The sequence below is a fragment of the Camelus ferus genome, chromosome 6, assembly GCF_009834535.1.
Source record: "Camelus ferus isolate YT-003-E chromosome 6, BCGSAC_Cfer_1.0, whole genome shotgun sequence".
Taxonomy (NCBI): Eukaryota; Metazoa; Chordata; class Mammalia; order Artiodactyla; family Camelidae; genus Camelus; species Camelus ferus.
Window position 1 is genome coordinate 1,158,020 of NC_045701.1, and position 19,808 is coordinate 1,177,827.

Sequence of the window (19,808 nt, forward strand, 5' to 3'; positions counted from 1 at the left end):
TCTTCTCAGTTCAAATTTCCTATGGTTCTTGAGAGAGGTAATAGGTACCTCTCTTAAGTACCTGGTAAATTGATAATTTTACTTTTAAAGCTATTCGATTACTCTCGGTCAGTCTAATGTAACAATGACCTTTATACTTCTCATCTGAAAGCCTGAGGTATCTGTTACATCTGAAAACCTTGAAACTTTAATTAAACTTCAACACAGAAATGAGGTTGGAAATGCTTAAATATTTCAATAATTCCAGAAACTGTAAGGGGGCCCACATGGAGTAGTTGTGCACATAGGCAATCACAGAATTTCAGAGCTGAGGCATAACTAAGTGTGACCAGATAGTTATAGATAGACAGATAGGAGAAAATGGGGAAGGGAAAAGTAGTTGGCTAAGGAAGAATGATTTCAGAGTAGATGTTTGTTGCACTAATAACCATTTATCAGAATTAAGAATCCTGCCTTTATTAAACATGATGATCAGACAGTCTGGATTTTTTTTGAGATAGTCCAAATTTTAGATATTCTATCCAGTTGTCTCCATAAATTAGCGGACCTCAACTAAGATGCACATCAGAACCACCATAGAGCTTTCTAATTTGTAACTGCACACTGAATCAGAATGGAGAAGAGGGACACTAATGGGTAGTTTTTAAAAAGCCCTAGACGCAATTCTGACGACAGACTAAAAAGTCTATTTATTCATAGCCTAGAAACTCCAGAATTTTAAAGTCTACATAGAGACTGTTTATCATATCTAAAAAGGCATACAATCCCTGGGTTTTAGTTTGGAAAATATAGTTATCACATCACTTATGTTAATTAATACTGTATGTAAATTATGAAAAGTATGCCTTTGCCATTATAGACCCAATCTTAGTCACTCCTTTCTTATGAAGATACATTTAATGAATAGTATCTTTTTAAAGGTAACAAATAATTGCCATACAAAACAAGCGCAGAGGTAGAATTCTAATGTGATTACTAACCATTCTGCATGTCTTCATCAACCACCCTTCTAACACCCACCATACACACAGCAATGGGAAAAGTAACTGACTCTAGGTTTTGTCTACTTAAACTTCCACTTAAATGAAGCAATTCCATAGATCATAATATGAGCTTCATGGAAAACAAAGTTTAGTGTTAGTATTCTGAAAAGAAATTGAAACAGGAAAGGCAACCTGAGGTAGTGGTCCAGAATATAGGATCTAGAGCCAGTCTAGGTTAGAATTCAGACTTAGTCATTTAACATTTCTGTGCCTCAGTTTCATCATCTTGTAAATGGGAACAATAAGTGAACCTCAAAATAGCATTGTTTTAAGGAGCAAATGAAGTTAATACAAATAAAATGCTTTTAAATAACCTAACATTATACTCAAAAACTGTTAGTTACTGCGACTTAAAATGTGACTTGTATGTTCACTTTCTTTCAGAGATGAATTTTGTGAAATTATTTTAGAATCAGCTTGTCAATTTCTATTTAAAGAGCTTTGCCTTTTACCTTTGCCATCACAGACTCCATCTTAGGCAATACTTTTAATACATCACGATCTTGATGGATTGAATTCAATCTATAGATCAATCACAATGAGTATTCTGATCCATTAACATGATATATCTCTCCATTATTCAGATCTTATTTTAATTCCTCTCATCAATGTTTTATAGTTTTCAGCATGCAAATCTTGCACATATTTTGTGTAATATAGCCGTAAGTATTTCATGCTTTTGGATGTTATAGGAAATTCTTATTTTTTGAATTTCAATCTCCAATTGTTTACAGCTAGTAGAAATACAATTTTTACAAAGTGACCTTGTATTCTGCAACCTTGCTAAATTCACATATTAGCTCTAGTAGCTTTTTGGGGTTTTTTCCTACACAGTGAGGTCATCTTCAAATAAAGACAATAATTATTTATTCATTTCTAATGCATATGCTTCTTTTTTTCCCTTGCATACTGTGCTGGCCAGGACCTCAAGGGCAATGCTGAATAGAGGTATTAAGAGCAGATATTCTTGCCTTATGCCCGATCTTAGGGGTGAAACATTCAAATTTTTTACCATTAACTATGATATTAGCTGAAGGCTTTTTGTAAATACCCTTTACTACATTGAAGCAGTTCCCTTCTCTCTATTCTGCTCAGTTTTATCATGAATGGATATTGAATTTGACCAAATGCTTTTTCTGCATCTATGAAGGCGGTCTGATGATTTTTTCTTTTTTAGTTTGCTGAGGTAAATTGTACTGCTTGATTTTTGAATGTTGTATCAACCTGATATTCCTGGAATAAACCTTACTTGATCACTATGTATTATCTTTTTATATATTATACTTAAAATTGTTTGACTTAGTCAAAACAACTCTTAAAAAGTTGGAGAACTACTTAATTTCAAGAATTACTATCAAGCTTTAGTAATTAAGACTGTTATTTGCACCAGGATAGATAAATAGGTCAATGGAAAATAATGGGGTCCAGAAATTAATTCATATATCTGTGGTGATTTGGTTTTTGACACAGGTTCTAACATAATTAAATGGAGGAAAAATCAGTATTTTTGACAAACGTTATGGAACAACTCGGTATCTATGGGCAGAGGGGTTGGGTGGGGAGAAGGTGAACCTCTAACCTTACCTTGAGTCATATACAAAAATTAAATTATAGGCCTAAATTGAACAGCTGAAAAAAAAAACTTCTAAAAGAAAAATAGAAGAAAAATATTTGTGACCTTGGGTTAGGCAAAGATTTCATAGCATACAAAAAGAACAGACCATAAAAGAAATGGGGGAAAGATGTGAATAGACATTTCGTCAAAGAAGCCATAAGGATGGCAGTAAGCACAGGAAAAGATGCTTAACACCAACAGTCATTAGCAAAACACAAACTAAAACCACAACTACATGTCACTACACAATGACCAGAAGAGCTAAAATCACAGCAGTCTGATAATACCAAGCACTAGTGAGGGTGGGGAACAACTCAAAATCTCATACGTTGTTGGTGGGAATACAAAATGGAATAGGCACTTAGTAAGAAATTGCTAATCTGTTTCCAAACACTTATCATGTGACCCAGCAATCCTAGTCCTGAATATTTACCCAAGAGAAATGAAAATGTGTGTCCACAAAACTGCGATATCTATATGCAAAATGCAAATGTGTCAGCAGCTTTACTCATGATAATGCAAAACTAGAAGCAATCTAAATGCCCATCAACTGATAAGTGGATGAGCAAATTACAGTACAGACAAATGGAACACTACTCAGTAATGAAGATGATCCAACTACACGGATGCACCTAAAAGCATTATGCTATGGGAGAGAAGCCGGAAACGAAAGGCTACCTGCTGCGGGATCGCAAGTGTCTGATGTTCTGGAAAAGGCAGAACTACAGAGGCAGAAACCACATCAATGGTTATAAGAACTGGGGGTAAGGGGACGAGTTGGACTCAAAGGGCCACAGGGGAACTTTCTGGGGTGAAGAATGTTATACATTTTAACTGTGGCATGTCAAACTCACCAAATTGTACACTTAAAAAGGTGAATTTTTACTGCTTGTAAACTATACCTCAATAAACATAACCAAAATAAAGGAAGAAAGATAGACAGTGGGTGGAAATCACTACGTTAAATTTCACAAGAAAGTATGGAGGAAAAACAAAGTAAGTAAAGTACTTATCCTTTGTGGGCAAGGGAGTGAAAAATAAAAACCAGAGTCAGTATTCACCCTGCTCCATCAACCACCACGTGGTAAGTCTCCTCGTGTCGCTGTGAGCTGCAGCGATTACAGTATTGTACTATATGACCTTTAATAAAGTTAAAGTTAGTCACATTCAAAATTAATCTTTTTTAATCCCTACTGTCATGTGCTATGAGAGGTAGCCACTAGTCCTAAGTGGCTATATTTAAATTTAATGAAATTTAAAATTCAGGTCCTTGTTTGCACTACCACATTTCAAATGCTCAATAGACACAGTTTGCTGGTGGCTACCACATGGGACAGTGCAGATACAGAACACTTCCATCATCACAGATTGTTCTATTAGACAGTGCCATTCTAGGTTTTTTTAAAAATAATTTCTATCTTAAAAAATTTTAAGGCTGGGAAATAATTGAATACATTAAATCCAATACTTCATTTTATCTTTAACTCAAGATCTCTCTCTCTCTCTTTTTTTTTTTTTTGCAAGGGGGAGGTAATTAGGTTTATTCATTTATTTTAGTTTTTTTCAATGGAGGTACTGGGGATTGAACCCAGGACCTCGTGCACGCTCAGCATGCGCTCTACCACTTGAGCTGTACCCTCTCCTCTCCAAGACCTCTTTTCATCAGTTTACTTCACAAAAGTCTGAGGATCTACTATGTGCCAGGCACTGCACTAAGCGCTAGGAATTCAAAGAAAGGTAAGATTAAATTCCTGCCCAAAGGAACTCAGTCTAGTAGAGAGCAGACACTTGGTGACATCATCTTGAATGTACTCTGACAGAAACTAGCTGGAAGTCAACGCTGCTACTCTTGGGGGTTCTGGAGGTGCCTCCTGGAAAAAGTGAAACATGAAGGGTAACTAGAGTTAGACAGAGAGGCACCAGAGAAGTTCCGAGGCACAGAGAACAATACTGGCTAATACTTGCAAAGCAGTGAGAAGAGGAAAAAAACATTATCTTTGGGATACAAAGAATGAGAAGAAGAGTGAATGCAGATGACACAAGAAAGTACTAAGCAGGTGCTACATCATGGAAAGCTGGACACAGATGTCATGCTAACAAAGCTGGGGTTTTGACTCCATAGGTGTTAGGAAGCCATGGATTTGCAAAGGAACAGTAAGATCAGATCTGTATTAATCACTCAGACTGCTGCCAGAAGGGAGGTATGAAGAGGTGAGCCAAGAAAGGAGAGGAATGTATTATTTAAGAATAGGTTTTAAAAATAAAGGCAAGAAACGAGAGCTACATGAGGGCAAAGACGGTAGGGAGAGAGAGAACTCTCGACAGATTTGAGAAATATTTAGGGTGTATGTCTGACAGAACTTGCTGAGTTCAGTTTTAATTACTTGAATTTGAAGAACCAGTGGCACGTTTCAGTGAAGACAGCTATGTGTATCTACACGCGAAATTCAGGGGAAGGTCTGGAATGAAAATATGTATTTGAGAGTTGGTGCTAATTCTTTTTAAAAAAAATTTGAGTTGGTGCTAATTTAAACCACAAGAGTGAATGTGATTATCTCTAGAGAAAGTATGCAGAGAAGTGGACCAAAGATGAAAACCCAGGGAAAACATTTAGGATGTTTCTCTTAAGAGAATTCACTGAAGGCAAGTGATTGAGAAGACACAGAGAAGAGAATTTCAAGGAGAAAGTTTCTGGTATGAAACGCAGCAAAAATATTTAAGATGAAAGCTGAAAAGGACAAAGTTTAAATCTGGCAGACTGTCACTTATGACATCCGCAAGAGTAGTTTCAGTGGAATGATGGGAGTTAAAAGTTCAATGGGTTTCAGCGAGGAGGTAGAAAGGGATGTGTAGACTGCTCTTTGAAGAAACCAGGATGAGGACAACAGGAGGAACACAGAGCTCTATCTAGAGAGCAGCTTGTTTTTGTATTTTTTAAAGGATGAAAAAGGCTTGACAAGCAAGATCGACAGAAAGAGCCTATAGAGTGGAAGGAACTGAAAATAGTAACTGCTTCTGAGCATCTCTACCTGGATGCCCCATAGACCTCTCAAATACTGAAAGGCCAAGAGTGCACTCTGATCTTGCAATGCAATCTTTACAGCACTGCTCTCCACTTCAGCAAATGGCCCTGATAAGCAACCCAGTGCTTAAGTAAGAAGCCTAGAACTCCTCCTTCACTTCTTTTCCTTCACTCCCCACATGTAATCCATCACCATTTTCCCCCTTCAACAACTTCTCAAACCATCAACTTCTGTTTCCATCATCGTCACCGTTGCATGAGACATACTCATCTCTTATCTGTACAACAGGTTCCTAACTGGTCACACTTTATCAGCCTAGCTCCCCTTCAATTCTGTCTTCTAAGTGATCTTTTTATTGACCACATGTGATCATACCACTTTGTTTAAAAATCCTTTACAGGTTTTCTATCATCTGCCTTTATATGACCCATATGAACTCACCCCATGGCTATCTCTCTGGCCACTTTCCTCCTCTGTTCTCTCCACTCTAACTCCACTGGCCGTGTTTCTTGGCATTATTTCCTCCCATGTTGGGGCTTAACTCTGTCTCATCCTTATAGTCTTGTCTCAAACATCACAACACCAGAGGACTATGTTCTCCTGATGTTACCTCCAGAGTTCCCTGTCTTTCTTCTTTAAGACACATGTCACAACCGTAATTCACTAATGACTTGTGCAATCATTTAATTCTGTCTTTCCCACCAGACTACAACCTTCTGATGGATGCAGACACAGTGTGTGTTTTGTTTCATGCTATATTCTCCTGTGCCTGGAACACAGTAGACTCTTAGTACAATTTTTTGAATGAGAAGAATAAATGAATAAAAGATTAACTTTGGCCAAAAAAGGGGACACTTTCTCCTGAGATTGAAGAGAGTAAGTAAGTACGTTGGGTACAAATGAAGGTTAAGTTGAAAATTGGTTATGGTGACATTAAGATTGAGGAAGAAATGGGCAGTTTAGAGAATTCACATCTTGTAGCCCCAATTGTCTTGTACTGTCAGTGTGCTGAAAGAGAGGGGATACTGTTTGAGTAAAGTATGGCCAAGGTTTAAAGTGACTGCTGAAGGGAAGAGGGTAAGGAGGTAGGAACTTGACCAACAGTTAGTAAAGGACTGTTTTGTGACAGTTGTGAGAGGCCAACTCTGCACAAATATGGAAACCACAATACAAAAATCTACTAAATCAAATGAATCAGAGAATGAATTTCTCTGTGAAAAGTATAAATACTATCGACTTTAATATCAAGAATAGTGCCTGTTTTAGTTAATAAAACACTGCCAGAAGAATCTATTGATAAGACTAAGAATGACTCACAATGAACAAATTTGTAGATAATTTGACTCTTGAAAAATATCTGAGGAACCCACCATTTTCTTCTGTCAAGTTGTTTCACACCTTCTTTTAATTACAAAATTAATTTGTTGGGAAAGTTTTCTTTAGTGATAACATAAAGGCAGAAAATGTGTTCTTTAGTCAATGACAACGAATGTTTTACTGGTAGTAGGATCCAAATTGGTGTTTTTGTCGGTACCCCAGGCCAGTAAGGAAGGTAAGACACACAGTGCTGCAAAAATCCTCCCCAGTCTCCACTACTCTCCACCTCCAGCCCTGTATTAGAGATGAAATCAACAGGCTGCGAATGAAGCCGCTTCTGCTGCTTCACAGTGGCTAACAGCGGTTCCTTCCATAAAACAAAATACCTCTAGGCTCACCAGCCCACTGTCCCTCCAGATGGTGCTGCGGCTACCAGTGGGGAAGAGTTCACAGCTTGAGCCAAGACAGTGTGCCTCCTTCTTCTTCTGATGATGATGATTAAATATAACATGGTGCTTCCACTACCCCGGACCCCAAACCAGTGCTGCCATTCCAGTGATCCACTGTCAAGGAATGCCTACACAGGCATTAGCCGCCAGTGTGCCCCTCTTGACTCAGAATATTTGCATTTTTAAAAGGGTTCTTTTAATACAGAAACCCCTTCAATGAACTCTTGAGGGTATACTGATATTCAGAGGTAGTGGAATCTTTTACTTTGGCATAGAAATAGTTTAGGAAAAAAAGATAAAAGCTATGCCACAAAGGCAAGTGAGACAAAAGATGGCCTGAACTACTTCAGTTGCATGTTCCTGACTACAAACCTGATAGTGGGGCTTCGTTAATCAATTCAAATCAAGAATCCTTCAAGGGTAAGCTATCTAACCCCAGTCTGTAGAAGCTTTGTTCGCCAAGTGCCCAGCCCCACCCTCAAATCCATCCATGAACAATCTCTCTCTCACAAAGAAGAGAATAAAGGAAGAACTTAGTTTACTTCCTTGGAAAGGCTGCCAACCTCTGGCCTTAACCCTCAAACACTGGGATGAGAACACTCAACTTGCACCTTCCTCTATCTCAAATTCAACACAAGAAAATGAACCATCTAGTTATTCATACCTAAGAACTTAGACTTGGCAGGGGCTTTAGAGTTCATGTGGTATAAATCTCTTGTTATAGATGAGGAGTATGAGAGTCTGAGGAGTAGAGTGACTTGTCCAAGGCCACATATTTAATTAAAAGCAGAACCTACTTGACTATTGTATCTACCACCCCACTGACTCTCTTTGTACTTTGGTTTGCAAGGATGTTATCATCACATATCCTTGGACTTTTTTCCTGGATAATATAAAATAATTCTTGTGAGATATAGGCAAGACTTCCTTCCCATCTCCTAGGATTCCTGAACATTTATTTGTTTTATCAAGTTTTGGTAAAATATGCATCTGTATTCATGTACTGATTTTACAAAGTTAATTTTAAGATCAGTCAAATATAAAACAGAGGTCATGACAAAGATATTAAAACTATTCTTAAGTCTTGATTTACTCTGGCTCACAAAACACGGTCTTCAGTGTTTTAACCACTCTGACAAGCTCTAGTTAAAAACCAAACCCTGAAGTTTCTTGAGTTGAGAAAATACTACTCTAACCTTTACCGAAATAGTTCAGCTGCATAAATAAAATAAGATTATCATACGTACTTAAAGCTCTAGAATGATCCGGATTCCTTATTCCCTTTGCTCGTAACCTCTGAAGCAGAACTGTTGAGGACAACTGTTTTACAAGATATACTGCCATGGAATAGTTCTGGAAAAAAAAAAAAAAAGATGTAGAAAACAAACAACATATGTAAGTAAATAGGTACATCTATTTTAATCCCACAATGATAGGGAGAGAAAACGAACACCTGTTAAAACACCTACTGTGTGCCAAGCACTATCTTAGGTGTTTTCATGAACAGTGTTTCATTTAATCCTAACCTAAAAAGCTGCTGAGGTAATCCTACTTTTATGGATGAGGAAAGTGAACTGCAGAGAAGTAAAAGAACGTGCCCTAATTCCGCAACTTTTAAAGCCAGGTCTGCCATGCTTCTGTACTACCTGACTGCCTATGCTTGAAGCCAATCAATTTCAGTCACTTCTATAAAAGGACACTGTTAAAACTAAACATAAACCAAGGCCAATAAGATGTCAAAGTCATCATATACTATATTTACAGGTATAATATGGTTTATTTATAGGTGATTGGTATATCTAAAATCGTAGCTATTTTAAAAATTACAAATCAGATTGGTATCCTAATTTATACCACTTAATCTCTCTCTCTGCCTTTAACTAGTTCTTGAAAAGATCCTACTTGGGCCATTATCACTACAAGAAGAGAGAATTTTAAAGATTTTCAAAGAGAAGCTGCTGGATTGGCAAATGAACAGATGAATATCCACTACCAGAAGAGGGACTACCCAGCGACGGCAGGAGGAGAAAGGGGACAAAGGAAATAGGTAAGCCAATGCAAAGTAAAGGCACATGACTGGACAAGAGGAAGGAAAGAGGGCTGAGGCGTACGCACGGTAGGAAAGGTGTCCGCATAAGAAGGCCCACTTCCCATGTGGTGTTAGAATCAAGAGGAAGACCAAGAGGATTTGGAAAGAAGCAAAAAGGAAGAATGATTACTGCCATCTTCTATTTATAGCTACAGTTTTCCAAGCACTCTTACTATATACTACCCACTTCATTTAAACCTCACAGAAGGCCTTTCAGAGACAGGCAGGGTAAGTATTTTTCTAAGTGAAGGGTTGATGAAATGGAGACACACACAATTTTTTAAATTTAAATTTTAAAAAATACATGTAATCTGCTCATGATCTTGCATCTGCTTGGTGACAAAGGTGGCACTAGAAACCAAGAAGAAAGAGTAGGGATGTCAAGACAATAGACTAATGGCCAAGGCCACTGTAGTACTCTATAGTTCTTGATCTCATATAGTTTGCCTTGATCCTCCTAACCTAGCCAATTCCAACAAAATCCTACATTCCAACTTTCAGTTCATTTCACACCTTTGAAAATGTATTCTCCTTCTTTGGCAAGAAGAGAACATATCCTACAATACCCTCTAGATGGTCAGATTTTCATTTAGAGTTCAGAAACCTATTTGTGTTCACATGTTACACATTTTCCAGGGGAAAAAAATGAGGCCTCAAAAAAGCTAATTTACTTTCATTAATAAATTGTGAAATATATAATTAATTATAAAATATATATTTTTATAATTCATGAGGAACAAGTAACCTTAAAACCTGCATAAATTTTAAAGCATACAACATACCAATCTAATATAAAACTTAAAAGCTTCTTTTAGGAAAAATTCTTTATTCACCTTTATTATTTATTTGATGAATGCTTCAAGTATGACAGAAACTGGAAAATGCTAATTAACACTGTGAAATTATGTACTGACAGCTTGAATCTTCAGAACTAGGAATTACCCTAAGGCTTTATATAAATTTTTAAGGAGAGATCAAGTAGAAACCACAACTACAAGTTCAGTGAAAAGGTATGTTCACTCTAGTTGAAACATGTAACCAGATTAAGGGGGTGGGGAAGAGAAACAGCAGTAGAAGAAAAAGCAAAAAGAAGCTCAGGTGTTAGTCAGTTGCACTTGTACTGACAATATGGAATTAAATTTTATATTATATGAAAGAAATTCAGCAGCAACTCCCCCACCCCAAAACTTCACAGTGGTATAGGATCTCTTCTAGGGAGATGATATCATATTATTTCTGCCAACCCTTCAAAGTACTACCTAACTCCAACTACTGAAAGTTATTACATTACACCGATGTTTTTGTCTAGCGCTTTTCTGGAAGTCTTCAGAATTGTTTATCAAGAGCATAGGACAGTTTCTTCATTATTAAGATATGATCTGCTCATTAACAGCCCTTTACACCAGTGTGTCAGTAACTTCTCTGTAAGTAAGTGCTAAATGCAGTGATTCCCTGAGATAGGATAAGAAGTTACAACACAGTTCACTTTTTTCCTTCAAGCATTGTACTAGCTCTTTTTCTTTGAAATATTACAGTTTTAAAAATTGAGCTATAGTTGACATATAACATTGTGTAAATTCAAGGTGTGCAATGTGTTGATTTCATAGTTATATATTGTAAGTTGGTTACCACCACTGCATTAGCTAACACTAGCTCTTCCATTTATTTCCTTTGAAGGCATAATGCTAACATTTCTCAGTGGCAACTAATAATAGAAATTAATCCCCAAAATAGCAAGGGATTACACACACTGTTCAGAGTATCTTCACAAGTTGAATTAAAACCAGTGATCAAAAAACAATCTAATAAGTTATCTTCTGGGCTTTAGAAAAGAGTAATTTTCTCTCTAACTTTTACTTCAAAAAGAAGGTCTCCAACTTGTAGATCAGGGTCTCACCAGGCAGACCTTCAAATCATTGAAGATAATGTTTTCTTTCTGAGGTGTGGAAGGCTTCCCAGGGAAGAACAGCCCCCCTCTCTTGTAGGACTATGTATCAGCAACCACATCTCCCTCCTCTCCCACAGTTTCAGACTTCTTTCATAGCTTACTATAAACACCCTGGTGTCTACACACTTCCTTGGCAGGCTATACTCTTCATACAGACAAAAAAAAAAAAACAAAAAAACAAAAAAACCCAAAACATTTGCAACACTCTCTTCAAAAAGGGGGACAAAAAGGGAGAACCACAAGGTACATTCGAAGAAAACATTTTCAAAGGATTTTAAAAATTCAAAATCCATTTCTCTCAAAGATATCCAGTGAAAAAGATGCCATAGGAATACATTCTTGATGTAAGTAAGTTCTATCAAAAATTAACGGCCATTATAATACTTAACGTTATGGCACCAGCAGTATTCTCATTAACATAAGGAACAAGTCAAGTATGCCCACCAGCACTCGCATTATTTAACATTGTTCTGAAGGCTCTAGATAGCACAATAGGACAAGAATAAGAATTAGGATTATCATTATCTGTACGATACATGTATCAATGATACATCTCAAATTCAACGCTGCCTATCTGGAAACACCAAGAAACCAACTAAAAAGCTATCGGAACCAACATAGATTTATGTGTGAAGTAAATATTCAACAATAACTAGCTTTTAAATAAACTAACAATAAATAATTTTTTAGAAAATATAATAGAAATAATATCTATTTACAATAGCAGTAATAATAATATACAACTCAGGAGTCAATAAAAATATGGAAGATGTATACGAAGAGACCTATTAAATTACTGAGGAACATGAAAGAGGATTTGAACAAATGGAGAAACATACAGTTCCTGGAATAAGGACATTAAGTAATTTAATAAATTGAAATAGTAAATTTAATTAATTAATTAAAATAAACTAATCCTCCCTAAGTTAATGTACACATTTAAAAGCAATCTCATTCACACTCTCAGAAAGATAATGCAGGGGAACCTGTCTTCCCTCCTGTAATTACTTTCCCAACACTTGCACTCTCCTCAAGGCCCCTATTTCTTTTCAAACTTTCAGCAGGCTTACCTCACTTCCTATCTCCCAGACATAAAAGAAGTCATCAGATCAGGACTTACTCATCTCTCCAGCACCAATCACATGGACTCATCCAATCCTTTTATTCTTCTATTAAATAAGGTTGTCCCTCCTAGCTACAATGAGTTACTATGCAATTCACTATTATCTTCTCTTTCTCTCAAGATTTATCTGCCATCATCCTTTAAACATGTTTAAGATTCTCATTAAAACAAGTAACTTATATCTCACATTTCCCTCCAGCTCACCCTTCTCTCTTTCCAAAGTCACACTTTTATACTTAACTCCAGCCTCACCTCCGCCTGGTCACAATCTGGCTTCTCCTCCCGACATTCACCAGAACAGCTCATGCTAAAGTCACCTTTATGTTTCTAATCAAAAAGGTATTTTTTTTTAGACTTCAACATACCTGACGTCTCAACATCTGTTCAATACTGCTTACAATCTGCTTCTTTCTTGGCACGTTTCCCTTGGCTTCTCATAGCCACCCTCCATTCTGCCCCACCTCTCTGGTCCTATTTCCCCATGTCCTCTGCAGGCTCACTCTCTTCTACCCAGCGTCAAATGTTACAGTTCCTCAAGAACACGTCTTCAACCCTCTTTTCTCCCTACTCGATAGGTTTCCCTTAAACAATGTCATCCTGCTTTTATGGCTCCGATAACCACCAATGTGCAGATGACTCACATTTTTTCCCTCTAGCCCAAACTTATCCTCTGAGCCTATCTGCCCCACTGCCTATTCGGAATGTCTCAAAGGCATCCCACACTTAAAAGCTCCAAAACTGAACTCATGATTGTCTCCCTGTAGTCCCATGCTTCTTCCTTCAAAGCAAAACAAAACAAGACACACCTAAACTCTGTACTTTTCCAGTGTTTCCTCTATCAGTAATATTATCATTTACCTTGATACTCAAGCCAGAAACCAAGGAGGCATCCTTGACATCTCCTTTGTCTCAGCCCCTGCTTCTATCACTCAATCCTACAGAGTTACCTACTTGTCTTCATCCCCAACGGCATCACTCAGGGCTAATATGCTCTCTCACTAACACTTCAGCAACAGCTTGCTTGTAAGAGGTAACCTCTCTGTGTGATTCTGGCCTGTGTTCAAATTGTTCAACACTCTGAAGAGTGGCCCTTTCTGAACAGAAATAGGGTCCTAAAAACTTCCTGCTTAAAGAGAGAATATTCTTAACATTAACAATGCCTCCAAGGCCCTGCACAGTTTGGCCCCTTTCCACCTCCAGCCTCATCCTGCATCCTGCTCTCCAACATTCTCTGCGCTCTAACCACAGTTGCTCCCTTTCAGCTTCTTAAAAAGAACTAGACTCACCCCTGCCAGTGGGCTATTCTGAAGATTGTTTCCTCTCAACCATTCACCTAACTGATTGATTCCCTTCTACCCTTCTCTCAGCTCTTAGCTCAGCCATTACTTCCTCAGGGAAGCCCTGCCTGCCCTTTCTCTAGTTCAAAGTGCCCTTTAATATAATCTAAAATCACCACACACCTCTCTCCTTGATAGTACTTATAATAAAGTTCACAGTTTTGTGTGTGACTAGGTTCCTGGCTCCTGGATCCTAGGCTCCAAAAGAGTCAGGACTTCTTTTTCTTCTTATGGTACTGCCAGTTTTTAGTATAGTACATGAAATATAGTAAGTATTCTATAAATTTCAAACAAATTAGTGAACAGGCATGAGTTCATATCACAGAACTGTAATAATCAAAAACAGTCTGAAATTATGCCAGAAAAAGAATGCTAGGCTAAGAAACGTATACAGAAAAGTTCAGAATAAATAAAAACCAAATACATAATAATGGTGGCTTCTGAGTTATCAGCATTTAGTTAGTTAATGGTTTCAGAACTGGCTATTAAAAAAATTAAGTAAATTTTTATTTCACATCCCACATAAATTCGTAACTGATTAAATATTTAAAAGTAAAACAAGGAAACCTCAAAAGTTCAGAGGAAGATATAAACAAGTATTTATGTAAGATTGGGAAGCACAGACAGACTAAGCATGATGGGGGCTGAGGGAAAGACTATAAAGAGCTAGAACTGGTCAGTATTTGGCTCCACAGTAAATTAAGTCTTCTACACATTAAATAACTACATAAATAAAAACAAAAGGCAACAATCTAGAAACAAACATTTGCAACATGTGAAAGAGGGTTAAATCACTATATAAAGAACTCATAAATCAATAAAAAATAAGAAAAATAGCAACAGAGAAATAGATATTGCTATAATTTAAAAATGTAAATAATCGCAAACAAAATATGTTCAATCTCAGTAAAAATAAAAGGAGCACTAATTGAAGCAATGTGGTACCATTATTTACCTATTAAAATTGGTATTGGATTTTAAAGAAAATAAAACTCTGTTGACAGGCTATCGGTCAATAGGCATGTGAATAAACACTGAAAGTCAGAGAATAAATTTGTACGTCTTTTGGTAAGGCAATCTGCCAATGTACACAAAATTTCTTTAAATTCTGCATGCTCTTTGACGCAGCAATTCCTTTTGGGAATTTAAGGAAATTATCATGTTTATGTATGCAAAGTTATAACCACTAGGATGGTCTTCAAAATGTTCTCTGAAACAGTAAGGAATCAACCAACCAAATAAATGCTCAACAATAGGGAATAGGCTAAATTATGGCACACTCATATTGGAGTATCATGTAGCCACTTAAAATCATGCAGTTGCACATGAAGTAACGTAGGAAGACATTTATGGTAAATTGCTGAGTGAAAGTTATCAGGTTCTAAAACACTGGATACTGCGAGATCCCATTCCCATTTTTTAAATGGGAACACTCTGAAAATTTATTGTGAGACAAAAATAAATCCTTCTGCAACTCGTCTGATAATATCATTTACATTTATATAAGCTCAGGTATCCATGGAATTTAATCCTTCCTTCTACTACGAAAATCTGGTAGAAACAAAAATTTACTTACTCTTCCAATTTCTGCAGTCCAAGAAACAACAATGGTGTTTGGCACAGTTGTGGACAACCTGACAAGGGAGGTGATGTTAATTGGTCGGCTAGGTCGCTTTGGTTCCACACCGTTTTTCGTAGGTGGAAGATAACCCTAAGGATGAAACAGAATTCATTTGACATTATTCCCATAAACCTCAACTTTCATTCCTTAAAAATACTTTACAAACGACATATTAGAAAATCTGAGTATTTTAGTTTAAAAGTAGAGAAGCAATCATTTCTAAGAGTTTCTTGTATATTTCTCTAAACAACCCTACAGTCTCATTGTAGTAAGCCTGAAAAAATACTGGTAATAGAACTTAAAAATCTCTAAAATTTAAGAATTAGACTAAATTCTTAAAGAGCTCGGATAAGTCTATAAGGAATATTTTAAAGGTGAACAATAAGAACCCCCATTCCTCTGTTAAAGGTCCAGCATTCTTCAAATCTCTATGCTCCCACAAGCTTCCAGATCCAAATGAATACATCTGAGGTTTTGTTGAAATCATCTCTTCTTCCCAAAATTCGGCACAACACTAAATCTACCACACCCAATGCCAAGTCCTAGACTCTGTCTCCACAGCTAATGTCACAGCTGTTAATTGTACATAGTTGGTACAAGTGTTTCACTCAGTCACATGAATATATATCCAAAATAAAGATGTTTTCTTAGGGGAAAAAAACCCCTATGATTAACAACAGCTGTGATGACTTATTTGATAGCTATGTTGGCAATGCATTTAAAAAATAGTTTTTAGGACTTACTGGAAGGCTGCAAGGTTTTGTATTCACTTTCACACAAAGATTGGGTGGGAAGTGATCTTCTTGTGGACAACTGGTTTCTGATAAACAAAACCTAAACAATAAAGGACAAGTTTAATTTCCTTTATTAAAGGATGACCTCATTAATATTTTTGCTCCATACTTAATCTAAAAGATGGTCAAACTTAACAATCAAAAACTACTAAAACTAGACATTTCACATGATGAATAAATGTATTTAAACAGGTTCAAAATAAATAATTCCATCAAAGTACAGTTTCAGTGCTCACAAGTACCAACCTGTAGTTGTCTTCATAATATTTCCAATCATTTGTTTAAGCATGTTTGGGCGGGGGAAGGAAGGGAAGGCACTCTGTGGTTGAATAAATTTAAGAAATTCTGAATCAAAAAATTAAGTTCCCTTAACATAGAACTTCTCAGAGCTAGGCTAACAAGCACTGTAACTTTTTAAAAGGGAAATATACAGTATTTCTCAAACTTATGTGCCAGTAAAACAAAACACTGTTTTAGTTCTCAGCAGAACATACTGAAAATGCTAGCAGTGCACCCCCAGGATCAAGTTCTGTCCACTAAGCCCAGGTACTCCATTATTCCCTGAGAACTGAAGATGTTGAATAACATTATTTGTATTATATCCACAAGTATTTAGAATACTAGTTTAGAAAACATTCATTTCTAAATTAAATGTATAATCTTTTGAGAAAACCAAGGGCAGCTACGTAAGTTATAAATTCTCTATTCATTCTTACATAGATCAAGAAATAAATTATTAATTTGCTCTTTAAGACAACTATTCTTAATTACTTAATTATTCCCAATATAGAGCTGAGGCTCATTCCATATTTACAGAATGTTCATAGCACCTTTGAGTTATATGTAAGATGAAGGCTGCCTCTGAATTCTGTGAAATACCCTAATGCACAAACATCTTCTTTCAACATCTTTTATTGTGTGGGAGGATCCACAAAATGGGACAATTTTCTCTGTCAAATCTCATGGATACACATTTATGTTCATCTTTAAGGGGAGACAATCTATAGCTTCCATCAGATTCTCAAAGGGATTAGAGATCCATGAAAGGGTAGAGAATTACTAATCTACAAACATTTTCTCAAAGCATACTCAGCAAACAGGTGTCACAGCTCTCAGGATCATCTGTGACCCCAGCAGAACCGCCCACTACAGGCCAGCTCTTTACACGGCAACAGTAAGAGCACGTCATGAAGACTTAAATCAATTATTCCAGTGCGGTGATAAATTCGAAACATGGACCTGGCTGCCTGAAGCTACTGAAAAAGAATACTTTATATGACAAGCTGACGCCTATTCAACGAAGTAAAAAGTGAAACTCTAAATCGCCCTAACAAACCAAAGGGAAAAAAAGAAAAAAAGGCAAACAATAGTAAAAAGTTTCTGTATAGGAGTTCATGGCAGTGAGGAGTGGAAACAAATAAATGAAAACAGATTAGGAATCTAACAGAGAAAATGCTGACCCTAATTCTGACCAAATTCTTTTCATGTTTTAGAAAAAGAACTGTAAGTAGGTGATAGAAAAATGCCATATGATATTGCTTATATGTGGAATCTTAAAAAAAGGACACAAATGAACTTACCTACAAAACAGAAACAGACTCACAGACATAGAGAACAAACTTATGGTAAAGGGGGTGGGAAGGGATAAACTGGGAATTTAAAAACTGCACCTCTTGAGGATTGATGGAAATGTTAGATATCTTGATTGTGGTGGTGGTGTCATTGGTGTGTACATCTATCAAAATTCATCAAATTATACATTTGAAATATGTGTAGTTTACTGTATAGGAACCATATCACAATAAAAGTGTTAAAAAATAAAATAAAATGCAAGTTCTGATTTGAAGAATACAATCTCTTTTGTATCACTCTCAAAAAAAAAAAAAAAAAGGATAGTAGACAGGTATATGCTCCCCACTTAATACAATGGGATTGCTGTGAAGGGTGAGGAGGGCGGGGATGAAAACTTTTTTATTAAAACACAAAGAACCACCTAACAATTACCAAATATAATACAAAATGGCTCTTTTTTTCAACTTCTGGAGATAAATTTGAATAAAAATGGCTAAGCCATTTTTAACCATCAAAATTCCCTTAGAATCTCTGAATTGGTCTATCCTAGGGGGAAAAAAACCTTCCTTTGGAATATGAACCATACCTCTTGCTGATTTAAAGAATGCACATATGTTAATAGTAAGGATAGTAACTAGATCTTTTGTTCTAGAGCTACAGTTTTCAAGCTTTATTTTAGTCTTAAAACTTTCCTCAAATAAAAACCCAGAAGTCAAACATGCAAAACAGATCAAAGCAAGCACTACTTTGATTCAGAGTGTGTATATATGGTGGGGTTAAGGGGGTTGGAGGGGTAGAAGGTGAAATGGTAGCCGGAGGGTAGATCCCAAAGGGTGGCTCCAGGCAACAATTTGAAAATCACTGTTTTAAAGGACAATATCACATATCATATGAACAAAATGTGAACTGTTGAGGCAGGAAGTAAAAAATATTACAGCAATATATAATTAATTATGAAGGCATCATATTTTAACCCTTTATTCAGTCATGATCATGGTCTGCCCCTGACAGAAGACAAAGTAGCTTTTACATAGAAATACCTTTGTTGGTGCCTTCCAAAAAGCAAGACCTCAACCTCTCCTCCGCTTTCTCAGTCTTCACTATTTTTAAGCCTAGATCAGAGATTTCCACGTCGCTCCAGGAAGCATGGTGCTTTAGGCTCTTTTCAGATCTCCTAGTGTATCTACAACCTGTACGTAAAACTTAGGACTTGATTGTTGAGACTGGGCTACCTGACTTATCCTTCCCACTTTACAGAGAAAACAGGCTGAGGCAGACAGTGGTCCTGTATTTCCCCTTCTACTACTGCAACTACAACAGCGCAGGGCACTTAGGCCGACACAAGTCTAGTCATTGACTAAAAAATCCAGCATAAGGTGGTTTATACAAGCCAGAGAGAGAGAGAGAGACATATTAACAGTAAAAGATTTCATAAGGTATTCTTAGAAGAAATGGGCTAAGAAAAGAAACTGAATATGGGGCAGTACCATGTTGGAAAATTTTCTTTTTGTCTTTGCAAAACTATAAAGAGATGTCTCACATGGAATCTAAATTAAGAGTGCATTTAAATTAATGATTTAAAATAACAGGACAAAGCAAATCAGACTATTTTGGTTGTTAGCCCATGAGACACTGTAGACTTAACCTAAGTACCAGTTCCTTATCTACAGCAGTTTGCCACTCATGTAGATAAGGTCATTGCTTTCATAAAACTTGGTGCTTTTAAAGGGCTGACCTCTATGATATTTAAACATATCATTAGCTGGAGCTTATAAACCAACCAAAGGCAACCAAAATAGAGAAATGTAGTTAAATACATGGTACATGACTTGCTATATTAAAACTGAAATTGGATAATAATTAGGACATTTCATAAT

General features: G+C 36.6%; 1 protein-coding gene across 2 annotated transcripts in view; it reads right to left on the bottom strand.

Moving 5' to 3' along the window:
* The window catches only part of PIAS1 (protein inhibitor of activated STAT 1), a 115,086-nt gene that overhangs the window by 22,092 nt on the left and 73,186 nt on the right, over positions 1–19,808 (bottom strand). For both annotated transcript variants that reach the window (XM_032480879.1, XM_032480880.1), the window contains 3 exons: positions 16,309–16,399; positions 15,521–15,655; positions 8,695–8,800 (listed from right to left, as the gene is read on the bottom strand). In XM_032480879.1, the coding sequence (XP_032336770.1) occupies positions 8,695–8,800; positions 15,521–15,655; positions 16,309–16,399 (332 nt within the window). The remainder of the gene's footprint in view (positions 1–8,694; positions 8,801–15,520; positions 15,656–16,308; positions 16,400–19,808) is intronic.